The sequence below is a fragment of the Sturnus vulgaris genome, chromosome 20 (assembly GCF_052056855.1).
Source record: "Sturnus vulgaris isolate bStuVul1 chromosome 20, bStuVul1.hap1, whole genome shotgun sequence".
Classification (NCBI taxonomy): Eukaryota; Metazoa; Chordata; class Aves; order Passeriformes; family Sturnidae; genus Sturnus; species Sturnus vulgaris.
This window is the reverse complement of record NC_142262.1, coordinates 11,188,788-11,204,582: the sequence shown is the minus strand read 5'-3', so window position 1 is coordinate 11,204,582 and position 15,795 is coordinate 11,188,788. Positions and strand designations below refer to the sequence as shown.

At 57.7% G+C, this 15,795-nt stretch overlaps 2 protein-coding genes across 19 annotated transcripts in view; one reads left to right on the top strand and one right to left on the bottom strand.

Moving 5' to 3' along the window:
• The window catches only part of CCDC42 (coiled-coil domain containing 42), a 17,891-nt gene extending 14,557 nt beyond the window's left edge, over positions 1 to 3,334 (top strand). For all 7 annotated transcript variants that reach the window (XM_088176674.1, XM_088176677.1, XM_088176673.1 and 4 more), the window contains 3 exons: positions 297 to 494; positions 1,150 to 1,371; positions 2,438 to 3,334. In XM_088176674.1, coding sequence (XP_088032800.1) covers positions 297 to 494; positions 1,150 to 1,371; positions 2,438 to 2,506 — 489 coding nt within the window. In that variant the 3' untranslated portion in view covers positions 2,507 to 3,334. The remainder of the gene's footprint in view (positions 1 to 296; positions 495 to 1,149; positions 1,372 to 2,437) is intronic.
• LOC106859532 (bMERB domain-containing protein 1-like) lies at positions 3,329 to 15,795 on the bottom strand. 12 transcript variants are annotated; one of them, XM_088176668.1, is made up of 7 exons: positions 15,054 to 15,795; positions 14,512 to 14,634; positions 8,732 to 8,852; positions 6,730 to 6,803; positions 5,247 to 5,361; positions 5,054 to 5,127; positions 3,329 to 4,528 (listed from the first exon to the last, which is right to left on the bottom strand). In XM_088176668.1, the coding sequence occupies exons 3-7, from the start codon at positions 8,833 to 8,835 to the stop codon at positions 4,410 to 4,412; spliced, it is 486 nt and encodes a 161-aa protein (XP_088032794.1). In that variant the 5' UTR covers positions 8,836 to 8,852; positions 14,512 to 14,634; positions 15,054 to 15,795; the 3' UTR covers positions 3,329 to 4,409. The 12 variants fall into 12 exon arrangements, with proteins under 12 accessions (XP_088032794.1, XP_088032791.1, XP_088032795.1 ...); XM_088176665.1 differs by having other exon boundaries at positions 8,608 to 8,852; positions 14,779 to 15,768; XM_088176669.1 differs by having other exon boundaries at positions 14,779 to 15,768.

The following is a 15,795-nucleotide window of genomic DNA, read 5'->3' as shown; positions in this document are numbered from 1 at the left end:
AGGATCTCCAGGGAAGGCTCTCAGCCCTGTCCTTACCCCGGGATCTCCAGGGAAGGCTCTCAGCCTTGTCCCCAGCCGTGTTCCAGGGCCAGGTAAAGGAGGTCTGAAAGGCACAGTTCACCCCAGGTGCTGTCCCCAGGCCAAAGGGACAATGCAAGAGGGGTGACCCTGGGAACAGGGAGGTGGAATGGTCTCAGTGCTGGGGTCTCCTCCCAGTGCCCTTGAGTGACCCAGCTCCACCTTCCTTTGTCTTCCTTCCCCTCTGGCTGTGTGTGGTGCTGGGAAAACCTCACCAGGAGAACGAAAGGCTGCGAACCCAAGCTCTGAAGAAAGCCAAAGAAGAGAAAGAGGAGAATACAAAAAAGGAGAGTGAGCTCTTGAGGGCAAGGAAGGAACTGGAAGCCCTCAGAAAACAGCACCAGAAACTCTCCAAAAAATTGCTGAAGTACTCCTTGTTCAAGAGGTACCTGGAGAATGTGGTGGAGAATTCACAGGTGAGCTTGGACATGGCTCAAGCTTCATCTGGCTTTGAACAAGAGGAGATGAGGCAAGGCTGGGGAAATCAACACTTGATCAAACCCAGAGAGTCCAAGTGGGGTGGGAAGGGTTCCCTTGCAACCAAAGTGAGCCACAGGGAGCAGTGAGAGGAGAGGAGAACAAGAACAGAAGAAGGATTGAGAAAACTGAACAAAAACCATGAGAAGGGGAGAAAGCTCAGTGCTGAGGAGAACGTGTCACCATTCCAGGTCACACTGACGGTTTGGGAGAGGTGAAAACTGCCTAGGAATGGGACCCAGGCAGTTGTCAGGAAAGCTGTGCTGCCTCTCCAGGATGCTGGGACATCTCTTCATGCATCCCTCGTGCTCCTGCTGCCTCCCAGGGCCCGGGGACATGGAGCTGCTGTGCTTCACCCCGGCACTGCTCCCCTGGGGCAGAGCTGTGACACCTGCCCTGTGCCACTGCCGCTGCCAGTTCCAGGCCTGGCACTGTGTGTGTCATTGCCCAGGGGATGTGGCCATGCTCAGGGACCTGCAGGGACAATGGAGAATGGAAGATCTTCCAGCTGGGGTGGCCTTGGCCCTGCTCAGAGCAGGAGAGCCCAGTGAGGGGAGGGCAGGGTGTTACTGACCCCAGGACCCTGTGCTGCAGTTCCAGGACATCGAGGATGTCATTTCCTACTACAAGGCCCTGGTGAGGACACGCAAGGACCTGCTGCAGTCCCAGTGGTGGCACCGGCAGCTGATGGAGCAGGCCAAGGTCCTGCAGCAGCAGATCAGGGCAGAGAAGGAAGCTGAGATGCTTCAGTGCAAGAATGACCTGGTGCAGCTCAAAGAATCTTTGGACCAGGCTCAAAGCGACATCCACCAGTGGGTAAGGAGCTGTGGGGTGGGCAGAGGAGCTCTCCAAGGCCTGGCAGAGTCACGACTGGCTGCTGGCTCCTCCTGCAGCCAGGGGCTCGTGGCAGGGCCCAGCAGCAGAGTGTGCGGGGGCAGGAGATGCCTGATCCCATCCCTCCAGGAAGGAGGAGGGAGAGCCCAGGTGTGGACCAGGTTTGTCATCAGGAAGAGCTGGAAGCAGCAGCAGGTCTGGGAGATGACAGTGACAGTGCTGGGAGGTGACACCAGTGCTGCTGCAGGAGATCTGTCCCTCCTGCGGAGTGGGCACGGCCCTGGCAGGGAGGACATGCCAGGAGCTGCAAAACAGCTCGGCTGGCTCCTAGATCTGCTCCATCACACCGGGCTGAACCAGCTCCAGCCCTGGGCAAGGCCGGGTTCTTCCAGCCCGAATGAGGGTGGAATTCGGGCTCTCCAAGCCGGGGTCTGTGCTGAAGCAGCTTTGCTGGGACGTGTCTCGTGTCCCCCAGGAGGATCGCTGGGCCGAGGCCCAGGACAGCGCTGCCAGGAAGGCCACGGAGCTGAAGTCTCTCAGCATGGCCGTCCAGAGCCTCTTCCAGGCCGCCAGCACTCGGCTCCAGCCAAAGGACAAGGTGGCAGCTGGGGACAGCCACAGGCAGCTGGACATGGTACAGCCAGGGCAGAGCCTGCTCCCTGCTCAGGAAAAGCAGCAGGAATGGCTCTCCCAAGGCCCCAGGCCCAACACACCCCCCACTTCTCCCCTGGGGTCTCCAGGCTTGGGGAGTGGTGGGGACACCAGGCAAAGCTGTCCCTTCCAGCAAGTGGAGCAGGGAGTGGGGCCCTATGGGGGCAGAAGGAGCCAGGCAGGGACAGGGGGTGCAGGGATGCAGGGGTCCAGGGGTGCAGGGACTCGGGGGTGCAGCAATGCAGACCCCACCATGGCCAGGGTTTGGTTTCATTCCCCCACAAAGGCACATTCTGGTGCTTTCTTGTCCTGTCACCTGTCACCATCTGCCCTCCAAGAGGGACAGGCTCCCCTCTTCCTCCTGCCCTGACCCTGGCCTCTCCCTTTCCCACCCTAGATCCAGCAGTTCATCTACGACCTCCAGGACTTCACGGAGGACATGAAGGAGCGCAGCCAACCTCTGTGAGAACCTGCCCTGCCAGTGAGGGAGCAGCAGGGCGGGCAGGGAGAGGAGAGGACGAGAGAACCCCGCAGATACTGCATACTAAAAAAATAGCAAATAATTTAAGGCATCTCTTAATTTCCTGCTGATCTTCTGTGTTCTTCTGTGAGCTTAAATACCCAGAAGCAGAAGAGAGAGAAAAGCAGGAGGGAGTGAGCCCTGCGTGGCTCTCAGGGATCCCAGAGGTCTCACAGAGACACTGACGGTGCCACCAAGAGCTGCTGCCCGCTCTGGACTCATCCCAGAGTACAGAGGATGCTGTGCCTTTGTCCCCTTGCATCTCAGCTCAGCTGTGACCTTTTCAAAGGGACAGGATCATCCACACCCCTCTGGAGAGATGACTCAGCTGTCTCTTCCCTAGCCACCCATGGCCACTCTGTGACCCACGTGGGTGCCTCTCAGTGGTGGCAGGTGGGAGGAACTCATGGGACAGGAGCAGCTCTGTCCCCTGCTCTGTGAGGGACAATTGGGGACATGGCTGTCCCCTGGTCTGTGAGGGATGGTTGGGGACATGGCTGTCCCCTGCCCTGTGAGGGACAGTTGGGAACATGGCTGTCCCCAGGGGCCAGTGGAGGACACCAAGGGACCAAAAGTGAAATGTGGGTCAGAGCCAGAAATGGAAGGGTTGGGGGTCTTGCTGCAGCAGCAGGAGCTGCTCTGGCCACTCCAGGGAACTCCAAAGCCCAGCCTGACTGTTTAGGATCAGGTTTCTGTTCCTCTTTACCCATCCTGCTGTGTTGCAGGAGCCATCACCTAAAAAGGTCCCAGGTCGGGAAAACACCTAGGGAGATTCCACCAGACATTTATTGGTTTGGGCTGAGATCAATGCACATGAAGCAGTGTCACTCCTGTGGGCTGGGCACCTTTCCCAGCACTTCCAGCAGCTCCACGTGCCCAGGGGAGCAGCCTGAGCCTTCTCCAGGAGCAGCTTCAGGGCCACAGGTGGGACACACACAGACCCTGCCCATCCTCCTGCCTGCACCAGCTCTGCCTCCAGCCCAGGCTGGCTCCAAGTCTGGAACCCAGGGCTCTTCCTGGCCTCTGGCTCCCTCAGCCTGACCAAACTCACTGCCTGTGTCACTCGCTATCCCAGTAAGGCCCTGGGAAGGCAGGACAGAGAGGAGCCTTTGGGGTGTGTGGGTAAAGCAAATCCTGTGGGCCAAGCAAATCAGCCTGGAGAGTCTCTGGAGGAGCAGGGAAGGAGTGGCCCAAGATGGGATTGGGTCCAGGATGGAATCGGCTCCAGGATGGAATCAGCTCCAGGATGGAATCGGCTCCAGGATGGGATCGGCTCCAGGACGGGATCAGCTCCAGGACGGGATCAGCTCCAGGATGGAATCGGCTCCAGGATGGAATCAGCTCCAGGATGGGATCGGCTCCAGGATGGGATCAGCTCCAGGATGGGATCGGCTCCAGGATGGGATCAGCTCCAGGACGGGATCAGCTCCAGGATGGGATCGGCTCCAGGATGGGATCAGCTCCAGGATGGGATCGGCTCCAGGATGGAATCAGCTCCAGGATGGGATCGGCTCCAGGATGGGATCAGCTCCAGGACGGGATCAGCTCCAGGACGGGATCAGCTCCAGGATGGAATCGGCTCCAGGATGGAATCAGCTCCAGGATGGGATCGGCTCCAGGATGGGATCAGCTCCAGGATGGGATCGGCTCCAGGATGGGATCAGCTCCAGGACGGGATCAGCTCCAGGATGGGATCGGCTCCAGGATGGGATCAGCTCCAGGATGGGATCGGCTCCAGGATGGGATCAGCTCCAGGACGGGATCAGCTCCAGGACAGGATCAGTCCATCCCAGGTTCCCAGGATGTGCTCCTATCACAGCCGTGTCCTGTGCCAGGGGCTGGCAATGCCCTACATGATGGAGCAGGTGAAGCCACAGCACTCCTTGAGCAGGGTCAGGCCTGTCTTGCTCATGTAGGGAGCCGAGGTTTGCTGTCCCCTCGATGTCATCTTCTTCTCTCGGACAGGAGCTGCGGGAAGGGGAATCCGGCTCTGCCTGGGGACCAGGGCACAGCCTGGAGCTGGTGCTCAGAGCTCCTCTGGGACTGCTGCTGACCCCCTCAGAGCTCCTGCACCATGAGGGCCCTGCCCTGGGTGCTCTGGGAATGTCTCCCAGCACCCTGGGGAGGTGACAGAGCCCAGGAAAGGGGGTGGCTGTCATCCAAGGATGTGGTGTCCATCCTCCAACCACCTGAGGTGTGAGGCAGTGTTAAAGGGCCAGATGAAGTCTGTCAGCTCTAAGAGAGCCCCTCCCCCGCCCCATTCTCATAGGCTGTGGTGGGAAATGTCAGGAGGGAAAGGGATTCTGAACATCTGTTCCAATTCCAGGTATTCCCACCATGTGACCTCAAGCACCAGCATCCCCCCCTTCCATTTCCCCACTCTCCTCCAGGTAAGCCAGTCCCAGGCAGTAAAATCTTTGAGGCAGAATGCTTGGGAAAGGGGACAAAGGCCAGGGAGTTTCAGTGCAAGGAGTAAACCCCATCAGCACCCACTTGCTCTCTGGAGGTAGCTTTTGGAGAGCTTGCTCTGCAGGAACTCGGCCATTTCCTTGTCTTCTTCCCTTTCCCTGTGACAAAGAACTCAGTTACTGCTTGGGAAAGGAGCAGCAAGGCCCCCAAGAGCTCTGGGAAGGCAGGACACAGTCCTGCACTGTCCCTAGCACAAGCAATAGGTGACACCAACTACCTGAGCCTCTCAAACTCCACGTCATCCACCAGGAAATCCCGCGTTTCCACCAGCTTGTGGATCTGCTGCACCAGCTCCTCTTCCCTCTGCCTCTCCTCATTGGATTTCTGGTTCTCTGCAGCACAGAGAGCACATTTCACACCCCCAAGGGGCCACCTACCCCGGCCAAGGCCAGGCCTGCTCTGTTCTGCTCAATTCTGAGCATGGGGGCAAAGCCAACCCAAAGGAAGCAGCTGGATCCAGGCTCTGGCTGCTCAACGAGCAGGAACAACCACCCTGGCTGGAGGCGACAGCTCTCCTGGGGCTCTTCCACCCCCTGAATTAGTGCAGAGTCGCTTGGGCACAGTCTCTGAGCCATCTCCACCTGCTTGCTGGCACAGGACCACTTCAAGTGTCATTTGGCTGCCACACCAAAGGGGAGCATCAGGCTGTGCCCAAGCACCTGCTCTTTGGGGTTAATTAACACTGGCTATCCGCAGTTAATGAACAACCTGCAATCCTGAGGAAGAACCTGTCAGGGTGAAGGTCCCACTGGACAAACACTGCCCCTTTCTCCCCCCGGCTGATGTCAGAGCCCATCATGACCGTGGTGATGATCTGAATCATTAAAGGCACCTTGGCTGGGGACATTTCAAGCCCCAGCCCCGGCTGGGCTCTGAGTAAGCACTGACGTGTTCCTGTCTTTATCCAAACCGAAGGCTGCTGTGGCTGTCTCACAAGAATGGGCATGTGCAGGATTTTTCCAGCACAGACCGGTCTGAGTCAACTTATAAAGACGACAAAAAGAGCAGAATGTCTGCTCTCAGCTGAGTCTGGGAGTGCTGAAAAGGCAAGAAATTAAAGCCCAAATCAGATGAAGGAAAGTCAGGCTCATTTCTCCAGTAGCAGAAAAAAACAATTTATCTCTGCTCTGAGCCATGGTTTAGGGGAAGTCTTGGATAATGAACTGGAAGGTGTTAGAATTAAAAGCCCCCATGAGATTTGGGTCTGTTTTGCAAGGAGCTCTTGTTTTTATGGCAGGATGTTCCTCTTCCCGGCTGGGTCTCCATCTGGATGCTGAGCCAGGTTTATTGAAGCGAGCAGCACCTGAATATTAAGCAGCACCTGGGCTCTGCCTCCGTGCTGAAGGTTCCCAGGCACAGGCAGCACGGTGGCACCTGACAGGCCCACACTGGGCTCTGGGATAGCCCCGGGCACAGCTGTGCCCTGCCTGCCCCCATCTGCCCTGCCACACCTCCACTGGGCCCGGGGAGCGCAGAACCCTTGAGGAGTGCAGAACTCTTTGGAAGCGCAGAACGCTCAGGGAGTGCAGAACCCTTGGGGAGTGCAGCACCCTGGCGTTTGCAGCATCTTCAGAGAGTGCAGAACCTTCAGGGAGTGCAGAACTCTGGGGTTTGCAGCATCCTCAGGAGTGCAGAACTCTCAGGGAGTGCAGAACCTTCAGGGAATGCAGCACCCACATGGAGCTGGCCCAAAGCCTTACCTGGCAGGACCAGGAGTTTCTGGAGCTCTGTTTTCAGCCGGCTGATTTCCTTACAAAGCTGGATGTCGTCCATCCTGCCAAGACACAAATGGAACCTCTGAGGGGGAAAACTGGGAGAGAAGAGGTTAAAAACCCCCAGAGTAACACCCAGCCAGTGCCTGTGGTGGAGATCCCAGATTTCCCTGCCTTCCCATGGGAAATGCCAGCCCACTTCACCCCAGAGTTTTCTTGGGGCGCTGGCTGTTGGCAGAGAGAAAGTTTCATCACCTTAATGATAACAAAGCCTTATCAAAACCTGGCTCATCCACCAGGCAAGAGTTGCTGTGTTTCTCCTGGTCCAAGAAAAGAATCTCCAAAGAGCAAAAGCAAGAACGAAGTGGAAGCTGCTGCCATAGGAAAAGATCTTTTTTATCTTGCCTTCCTGCAGAGTTAAATAAAGGTAGAAACATGAAATGTAACAGAGAGGGTGTGCAGAGCACCAGGGGGGGCCACAGGGACAGCAGAGATTGCTGGGGACACGGTGATTAAAATGAAAATGAACACTCAGACTAGAGTTGGATGATTGTTGCATTTTAATGGAAATTAATTCTGGAAAACTGATAGGGAGAATAAAAGATAATAAATTCTCTTTTCAATTAAAATTAGGAGAGGTTGCAGGGACAAGCACACAAGAGGCTCCTGATGTGGCTGGGATTGCTTCTATCCCTGCTGGTGACAGCCCTGCTGCTGACACTTGTGGCAGCATCACCCAAAGCCGGGTATTCCTGGCTGGCCCCAGGGAGCATTGAGGGACCAGGGTGGAGCTGAACCTCCCACTGGAAATCCAGACCTTTCCTTTTGCCCTGTAAAGGAGAAATGTTCGGTGCCTCGCTGTTTTGCAGAGCACAGACACCTCAGAAATGTTGGAATGTTTTAGTCTGACATTTCCAACAAGGAGCAAACACTGTTTTTTATCGAGGTCACTGCTCTGTTCAGCTGCACATCCCGGGAGTTTTCCATTTCCCTGAGCCCCGCAGTGCAACCACCCTGAACATCACCTTTCTTCCCACTAGGGAATCAAAAAAGGTCCTGCAGCCCCTGTTTCCCACCTCTCTAAGTCTGTCCTCCAGAGCCCCTTCTCCAGCAGCAGCGTCCCAGGAAGGTCCTCAGCCTTCCCAGCCTCACTTCTGGGCCCTGCAGAGCTGAGATCGAGTTCCCACAGCACCCAAAACCTCCCATCCAGGCAATCCTGGAATGTCCCCACACCCACGGGATGGTTTTTGCAGCCAAGCCCACCCTGAGGTTTCTGCAGGAGATTTCCCTCTGGTTTTCAAGGGCGACACCAAACAAAGGGTTAAGGAAACACAGCAGCTGGGAGCTTTGACAGCACCTGAGAGAATCAGGTACTGTTGCCATGGAAAGCCTTCAAGAGCTTTTGATGGCTCCCAAAAAATCCTTTTCAACAACGAGTTCAGGGGGAACTGTGCCTTGAAGGGGCTCCAAATCCGAGCCTCTGAAGCAGCTCCAAGCTCCCACTCACACGGGATTCACACAGGGATTGCCAGGCTGCAGGTCCCTCAGTGCAGGAACCATTGGGGACCATCACACCCAAAAGGCAGCACAGGAGGTGCTTCAGCCCAGGGAATGCCACCTTTGCAAAAATCCCAGTTTGTGCTGGGCTGGCAGGGTGGGATCTGAGGGCTGGGCTAATTACAGCCCTTTAGCGATATTGCAAAACTTAATTAACCCAAACGGTGGATAACTAGTCAGGCCTTTTCCTCCAAACACGTGAAATCTCCTGACAGATCCATGGAAATCATCCTATATCCCCCCAGGTGCTGGTGGGCACCATTGCAACACAGGTCTGAAAGGCCTGGAAAATTTCATTCCAAAACTTACTTGATTATTGAAAGGGAAGCAAGGCGGGAAGCAGCCTCAGGGGCTGAGCTGGGCTCGGCTGGGCAGGAGGAGATGCTGGGGTGTCCTGGGAGGGGAGCAGTGCAGGAGGGGGACAGGGACTCACATGTAGCGCAGCTCTGATTCCCTGCGCACCAGGATCTCCCGGATCCGCTCGATCCTGAAGAGCTCTCCCTCGATGTCATCGACGGTGGTGGTGGAGTCGGCCATGGACACGATCTCGGCCTCTGGAAAAATGAATGGGAGCCACCTGAGGCAGCAGGAGACCAGGAGGGACCTCAGGGCAGCCTTGGGAAGAGCAGCACTTCCCCTGCTCCCAGCACCATTCCGGGCTCTGTGCTGGGAGAAAGCCCCACATTCCCAGGAGTCTCCCCCTCTCCGAGCAGCAGGAGGCCAAGGGAGCTGGAAACTGCATGAGGGAGGGATGGGAATGTCCCTTACTTTTTCCAGAGCCATGGAAGCCTCCAGCATGTCCAGCACAGAGACCTGAGCCTGCCCAGCACCCTCCTCCTGCATGAGCCAGAGCAGCAAAGCTCAGAGCTGAGGAGTCACAGGGGTGAAATTCCTTCTGCTCTCCCCCCCCCATCAGACGCTGGATGAACACCCTTCCATCCTTCCCAGCCCACTGGGTGGAGCCCCCCTGACTAGCTCCCTCATCCTCTGCAGCCCCCACCTGGGGAAACTGAGGCAGGCAAAGGGGGGTCACCTGCTCAGGGTGAGAGGCAGGAGCTTCGCAGTGAAATGTGGGAAAAAGGGGCTGTAATTTCTATTTTAGAGGGATGAAAAGGATGAAAGCCCGACATCCTCTGTCCGTAGCTCTGGCCAGCAGCTCTGCCTCCCCTCTGTGACTCACACAAATCCCACTCGTTTGTTCCCGGCTGTCCCATGGATTTCCTCGTGGGTGCTGTGTGGATACCACAGTGACTCCCAATGTTGTGGAAATAGCTGAGGATTTGCTCCAGGCCAGCTCCCAGCCTGGTCTGGCTCTCAGACACGACACTCAGCCTGTCACCAGTGCCAGGCAGCAGCACCTCCATCACATCCCAGATAATCCACCATTCCCTGTGCTGGGGACAGGGGCTGCAGCAGAGCCAGGCTGTGGGAGAATATTCCAAACCCTTCCAAACACCACACCAGGGGCTAAGTCTGCTTCCTTTGAACCTTCCCAGGACATATCTCCCTCTGAGGTTCTGCCTTCCTGCAGCCCTGGGGCTTTCCCCATGCAGGGAGAGTTCAGCTATGGAGCTGGTCCAGGAGCAGGATTTTCCAGGCAGGGGTGTTGGGAGATGTCACAGTGTGTGGTCTAGGCATTCCAGGCAGGAGCCAGGCCAGTGCTGAGGGTTACAGGGCAGGAAGAGACAACCTCTAAGGCACAAGACCAAACACTCTGTACTCTCTGTCCTCTCCCCATCATGTAATACTGCTGGGGAAACCATTCCCAGAGTGAGATGTACTTCCAAGACTTCCAGCAGGGAAGGTTTATTGTGGAAATCCCATGATTTGGATTCGTGTGAGTGGTTTGAAGAGTTTTCTGCTTTTTCTGGCTTGGAAACTCATGAGGATTTCTCGGAGGTTGTCTCCCTCTCCCCAGGCGGGAAGGTCAAGCTCAGCTGATGCCTGGGCGTGGCTCCTCCCTCATTCCCTGTTCGGAGCCTCAGGATGCTCCCAGGAGCCAGGACAGACGGACCCCTGGGCTGGGCAAGGTGTGAGGCTGGATGAGCCCTCCAGCAGCTCTGCACAACCCCCTCCTTTTGCCTCGTTGCCAAGGGATCGGCCTGTGGCTGTTACAGCATCACGATGCGGTTGCTAAGGGACCAGAGTGCGGTTGCTAGGGGACCAGGATGCTGAGGTCCCTCATTCCGAGCATTCTGGGGCTCTGCTACCCCAAAGTTCCTCTGGCCTGGGATATTTTGCTGCAACTGCCCTAGCTGAGCAGCTGGGGATGGCCCCAGAGGCCCGCGGCAGATGCTGGCAGATGTGCAGGTACCAGCACAGCTGGAGGGGCAGGTGGCAGAGCTGGGATGTGCCTGTGGGCAGCCACTGTGCCTCAGCTCAGCCCCAGAGCTGTCACCAAAAGCTGCATTGCTGGGTCCCCTCTGTGCCCAGGTGGAGGTTACAAGGCTGGTGGCTGTCCCGATGTGCCAATAAACACAGAGACAGATAAACGCAGAGCTTCCTGCAGCCTCCGTCCCCAGGGACACCAACCAGTCCCGGGGGCGCGGGGGCGGGTCTGGGGAGGGGGACAACCACTCCTGGCGTGCCCGGCTGGGGAATAATCCGGAATGTCTCTGATCCCTGCTGGGCTGAAGTTCTCAGCCAGGTATTTCCCAGGGGGGATTGCCAGGGTTTGGAACCTCTGTCAGCATCCCTTCCTCTCCCTCTCATCCCAGGATGTCATCGGCACAACCATTCCAGGCGGGAGAGGTGACTCCTCGCCTGTGTAGGCAAAGGGAGGGGGTGACAACGCTGGGAGGGGAGGAGTGACAGTGCTGGGAGGGAAGGAGGTGGCAGGGCTGGGAGGGGAGGAGATGGCAGGGCTGAGTTGCTTTCCCTCACCTGCAGCAGGAGACTGGGATGTCATTCCAGCCCCCGGGCAGTGCCTACAAGAGCAGGAAAGCTCCTGGCTCGGCTATGGGATGGCTCCCATCAGGTGTGGCTGACACCACTCTGCTCTCACACACTGCTCTGAAGTCACCCTTCTGTTGGACACTCGCCAGGTCAGGAGTGTCCTGTGACATGGGGACAGTGTGAAGGTCACGGCACAGCCCAGCCAGGGCTGCAGGGCTCAGCTGGAGGGTGCCAGCCCTTGGCTGTGCCTTCAGGTGCTGTGGTCATGTCCTGGTACTCTGCATCCCTCAGGAATTCCAGGGAACTACTCTCCAAAGCAGTCGGTGCTGGACAAGAAGCTCTGACAGGACCTTCGTGTCCCTGGAGCTGCTGAATTCAGAGCAAGAGCAGAGGGAGGGCAGTGCCAGGAGAAAAACTCCCGGAAAATGAAGCCCACAAACCCCGGAAGGGAGCACCTGGAGAAGGGGACACCCAAGGCAGGGTATTCATTAAAGCTGGGATCAAGCCCACAATCCAAATCCCTCTTTGGGGACAGACAGGGATGGCCCCATGTGTGGCCACACTGCCCAGGGATCCCTCTGTTCCCACAGCTCTCCCACACCAGCACAGCCATGCACAGAACCGTCCCCCTCCCCCCCCACCCTCACGCACAGAAAACTCCACAGTGCCTGAGCCAAAGGGATCCTGCCTGGCACCATTTCAGCCTGGCAAACCAAGGAGGGAGAGAAAGCTTTGACAGAAATTTGGAGACGCTCTAATCAGGCCCCAGGGAGGGGCCTCCACTAATGAGTGTAATAGCCAGAGGCTTCCATTTCTGATGGTTTGGGGAAATCATTTGGACAGCCAGCAGCAAGCCTGGGATGAGTCACCGCAGCCAACAGAGCAGGGTGAGCTTCAAGCAATTTTCTTCATGATTGAAGTTGGGAAATCTGTGGAGGGGACAGAACTCTTCATGAGGGCAACATCCCACGAAGCCTCTAACTCACCTATGTGTTTTCCTCTGCTCCTGACATCAGCAACAGGCAATAGGGACAGGGATGTCCAGGCCATACCCAGCGCCCTGAGTCCAGTCCCTGGCCCATCCCGATGTCACCCAGCTGCTGGAGCAGAGGACCCGGGTGATGAAGGTGCTCAGAGCCCCACGGGAGGTGTGGGGGAGGAAACACGCTGCCAGGAGAGGCACAAAGGAAAAGGACCAAAACTTCCCACAGCTCAGCCGGGAGCTGAGCATCTTCGTGGGCACCAAACACACCCCAAGCAGTACCCAGCAGGATGCTGGAGTCGGCTGATCCCTCCTCCCCTTCCTCTCTAGCTGCCTGTCCCTGCCCCGCTGTGTGCAATGGGCTGAGGGGGAGCAGTGGAAGGGGAGAGGTCAGAGGGGTGGCAGAGCAGAGGGATTGCAGCGCCTCCCCTCCGCGCAGCCCAGCACTGCGACCCTTCCTCCCAGCCCAAGGTCGAGGGCTCTGCTCAAGGCGATTCCCCTGCTCGGCATCTCCCGCTCTTCTTACCCGGGGTCCTACTGCAGGAACTGGTCAGAGAGGGCCAAAGGCAATGAAGGACAGGGCGACCGCTGCTGTGCCCCGGTCACAGCCGTGCCCAGGGCCGGGCATGGCAGCGCAGCCGCGCCGTGTCCGGCCGGGCAGCAGCAGCGAGATGTGACCGTGCTCCCCCTGTGAGTCCCTCCACACATCCCCCCTGCCGCCACTCTTCCTCCCCTCCAGCCCCCCTTCCTCCCACCCAGTCCCTTCTCGCATTCCTTTCTCACCCCCAGCCACTTCTTCCATCCATCCATCCATCCATCCATCCATCCATCCATCCATCCATCCATCCATCCATCCATCCATCCCTCCTTCTCCCCCACTCCCGATGGCCGCCGCGCGGGGCTCTGGCGGCGCCGATGCCGGTCCGGGGACTCCCAGCTGGGCTCCTTTTGGTGGGTGAAGCCGCCGATTCCCCGCCAGCTCCCGGGGCTCAGGTGCCCGGATTGTCCGGAAGCCCCGGAGGCGGGGGAAGTTGGGTTCGGGCGATGCCGGTCCCGTCCCGGTCCCGCCGCGCTCACCTGGCCCCGCTCCGGCCGGCGGCCACCGGGTGGATTCCATGGATCCGTACCGGGGAGAAGCGCGGCTGCCCTCCATCCGCAGCCCAGCGCGCTGTGCTCCGCCGGGGCGGGGGCTCCCGCCGCTCCTGCTGCTCACACCGATCCCACCGCTCCCACCGCTCCTGCTGCACTGCTCCTGCTGCTCCCACCGCTCCTGCTGCTCCCTCCGCACCGCTCCTGCTGGTCACACCGCTCACACCGCTCCTTCTGCACCGCTCCTGCTGCTCACACCGATCCCACCGATCCTGCTGCTGCCGCTGCTCCCACCGCTCCCTCCACACTGATCCCGCTGCTCCCTCCGCTCCGCCGGGGCGGGGACTCTCGCTGATCCCGCCGCTCCGACCCCACGGCTCCGCTCCCTCCGATCCCACTGTTCCCACGGTCCCTTCCCCTCTGAGCCCCCCGCGTGCAGCCCCCGCCCTCCGCAGCTTCACCCGGCTCATGCCCCGGGGCTCGCCCCGACCCCTTTAGGGCTCTTTCGCCCCCAAACGCGCAGCATCGGCAGCGACGGTGACAGCGGGGACCGGGCACTGAAGGCGCCCAGGCTCTAGGGGACAAGGGGCTGGGACACGGGGTGCCGGGGGTGAGGCACAGCACCCAACAGCCCCCCAAAGCCCCTGCGGAGCCAGGGCAGCTGCGCTTTCTGGTAGAAGCAACTTTTCCCCATGGAAAAACCCAACAACGAGAGTTTGAGCAATGTTCCAAGGGCTGAAATCTGGCACGGTGGCAGCAGCCACCTCAGCAAGATACTGGTGGTCCCTCCTCTCTCTGGCCAGGACAGCAATGACCAGGGCCACTGTCCTGAAGGCTGGGTCCAGCAAACGGCACGGGAAGATGGGGATGGGTGTGGGCTGCAAACCCTTCTGCTCACAGGGGTTTGTGCTCCCAGAGCACTTGGCTGTGCTTCACAGCTGTGGAGGAACACACTTCAACACCCCCTTCCCCAAAACACACGGAGGGGACACACAAGTGTTCTCTGCTGGGATACTTCTCAGCCAGGAGGTGCCTGTAGGTGACACGGATGTCGCCATACACAGCTCCAAGGGCTCAGGGACACCCCAGCTCAGCCAGGCGGCTCAGAGACACTTTGGGAAGTGCCACTGGCTGGAGAGCAGGGACACAGCGACACTAGGGAGGGGTCTGGGGGATCAGCCCCTGCCCAGAACCAGCCCATGGGCTCTGCTCGCAGCAGCCACACCTCCAACCAGTGAAACACAAACCTGAGCAAAATCTTGAAATTCCCCCGTCCAATAGCCAAAGAGGAGCTCCCGACTTTTGATCCAGTCAAGTGATTTGAAGCAGAACAGGTGTCAGAGAGATGGTGCTTCATTCTTTGAGGATAACTGTGGAACACAACGAGGAGGCAAAAATTAAGAGTCTCTGTGTAAAAAACAGGGGGAAAAGACAGGACATGGGAGCTGCTGCTCTGGGATGGAAATGCAGCAGCAGCACCATGCTCCAGAACTCCTCTGAAAATGCAGCAGCACCTCTTCCAGGAGCACAAAGCCAGGAGGTCATGGAGGTGGGCTGTGAGCTGGAATGGTGATCCTTGACAAACAGAAAGTTCGAGTATTCCATAGTATTGCTCAGGAATGCCCAGGGTTTGTAAGAACTGCCGAGCTCCCAGCTGAGGGACAGGGCCACCTCAGGATTGGTTTGGGTGTCTGGGTGTGCAAAGAAGGAGAGCCATGAGAGAGCCTATCAGCTCATTAAATGATGAGCACCCACCAGCCCTGGAAACAGCGGGGTTGCAGTGACTCACCTTGTTTTGGTCGCTCAGAAGTGCAGAGAAAATGAACCTGTAAGTATTTTAATCAATTCTTCAGGCCAATACTCTCCAGGATGACTTTCACTGTGAGTAGCCGGATCTGATGCTGCAGGCTGGACTTGAGTTTAATGCATTTTATACATGCTCACTTTATCCCTAATAAAAGCACGGGAGTAAATCAGAGAGTCCAGAGTCAGGATGAAATCCACACACCATTGGATCTGCTGGATTGGATAGAATCTACTGGGCAAATCCACTGTGCAGAGGGAAGTGCAAATCAGGGACAGGAGCAGCCTGGGCTTCTTCCCTCGCCCAGGTCTTGGAATTCTGAGCCTGAGGAATTTCAATGGGATCTTCCCCTGCTCCTTCTTAGGGAGATGTGCTTTTGCTGTGAACAAATGTGAGCAGGATTTAAGGGAATGCCCAAAGCTGAAAATCAGTGTAATAATCTTGCACAATGAAGGGTTTTTTTAAAGATTATCAATCCATTCAACACATTCGGTGCTGATCCAGGGGAGTCACCCCTCTCCACAGCTCCAGGATGGACAGGCATCTGTCACTGCAAGGCTTCTCCTCGTGAAACTGGAATCCAGCAGCTGCTGCTGTCCTGAGGCAGATGAAAAGGGCACAGCTCACCCAGGTAATCGGCTTCTGACGAGGGCAGCGCTGGCAGCTGAAGCAGCAGCTGCATTTCAAACCATTCCAGCTCTTTCTGTGCCTCTCACAAAGGCTCTGG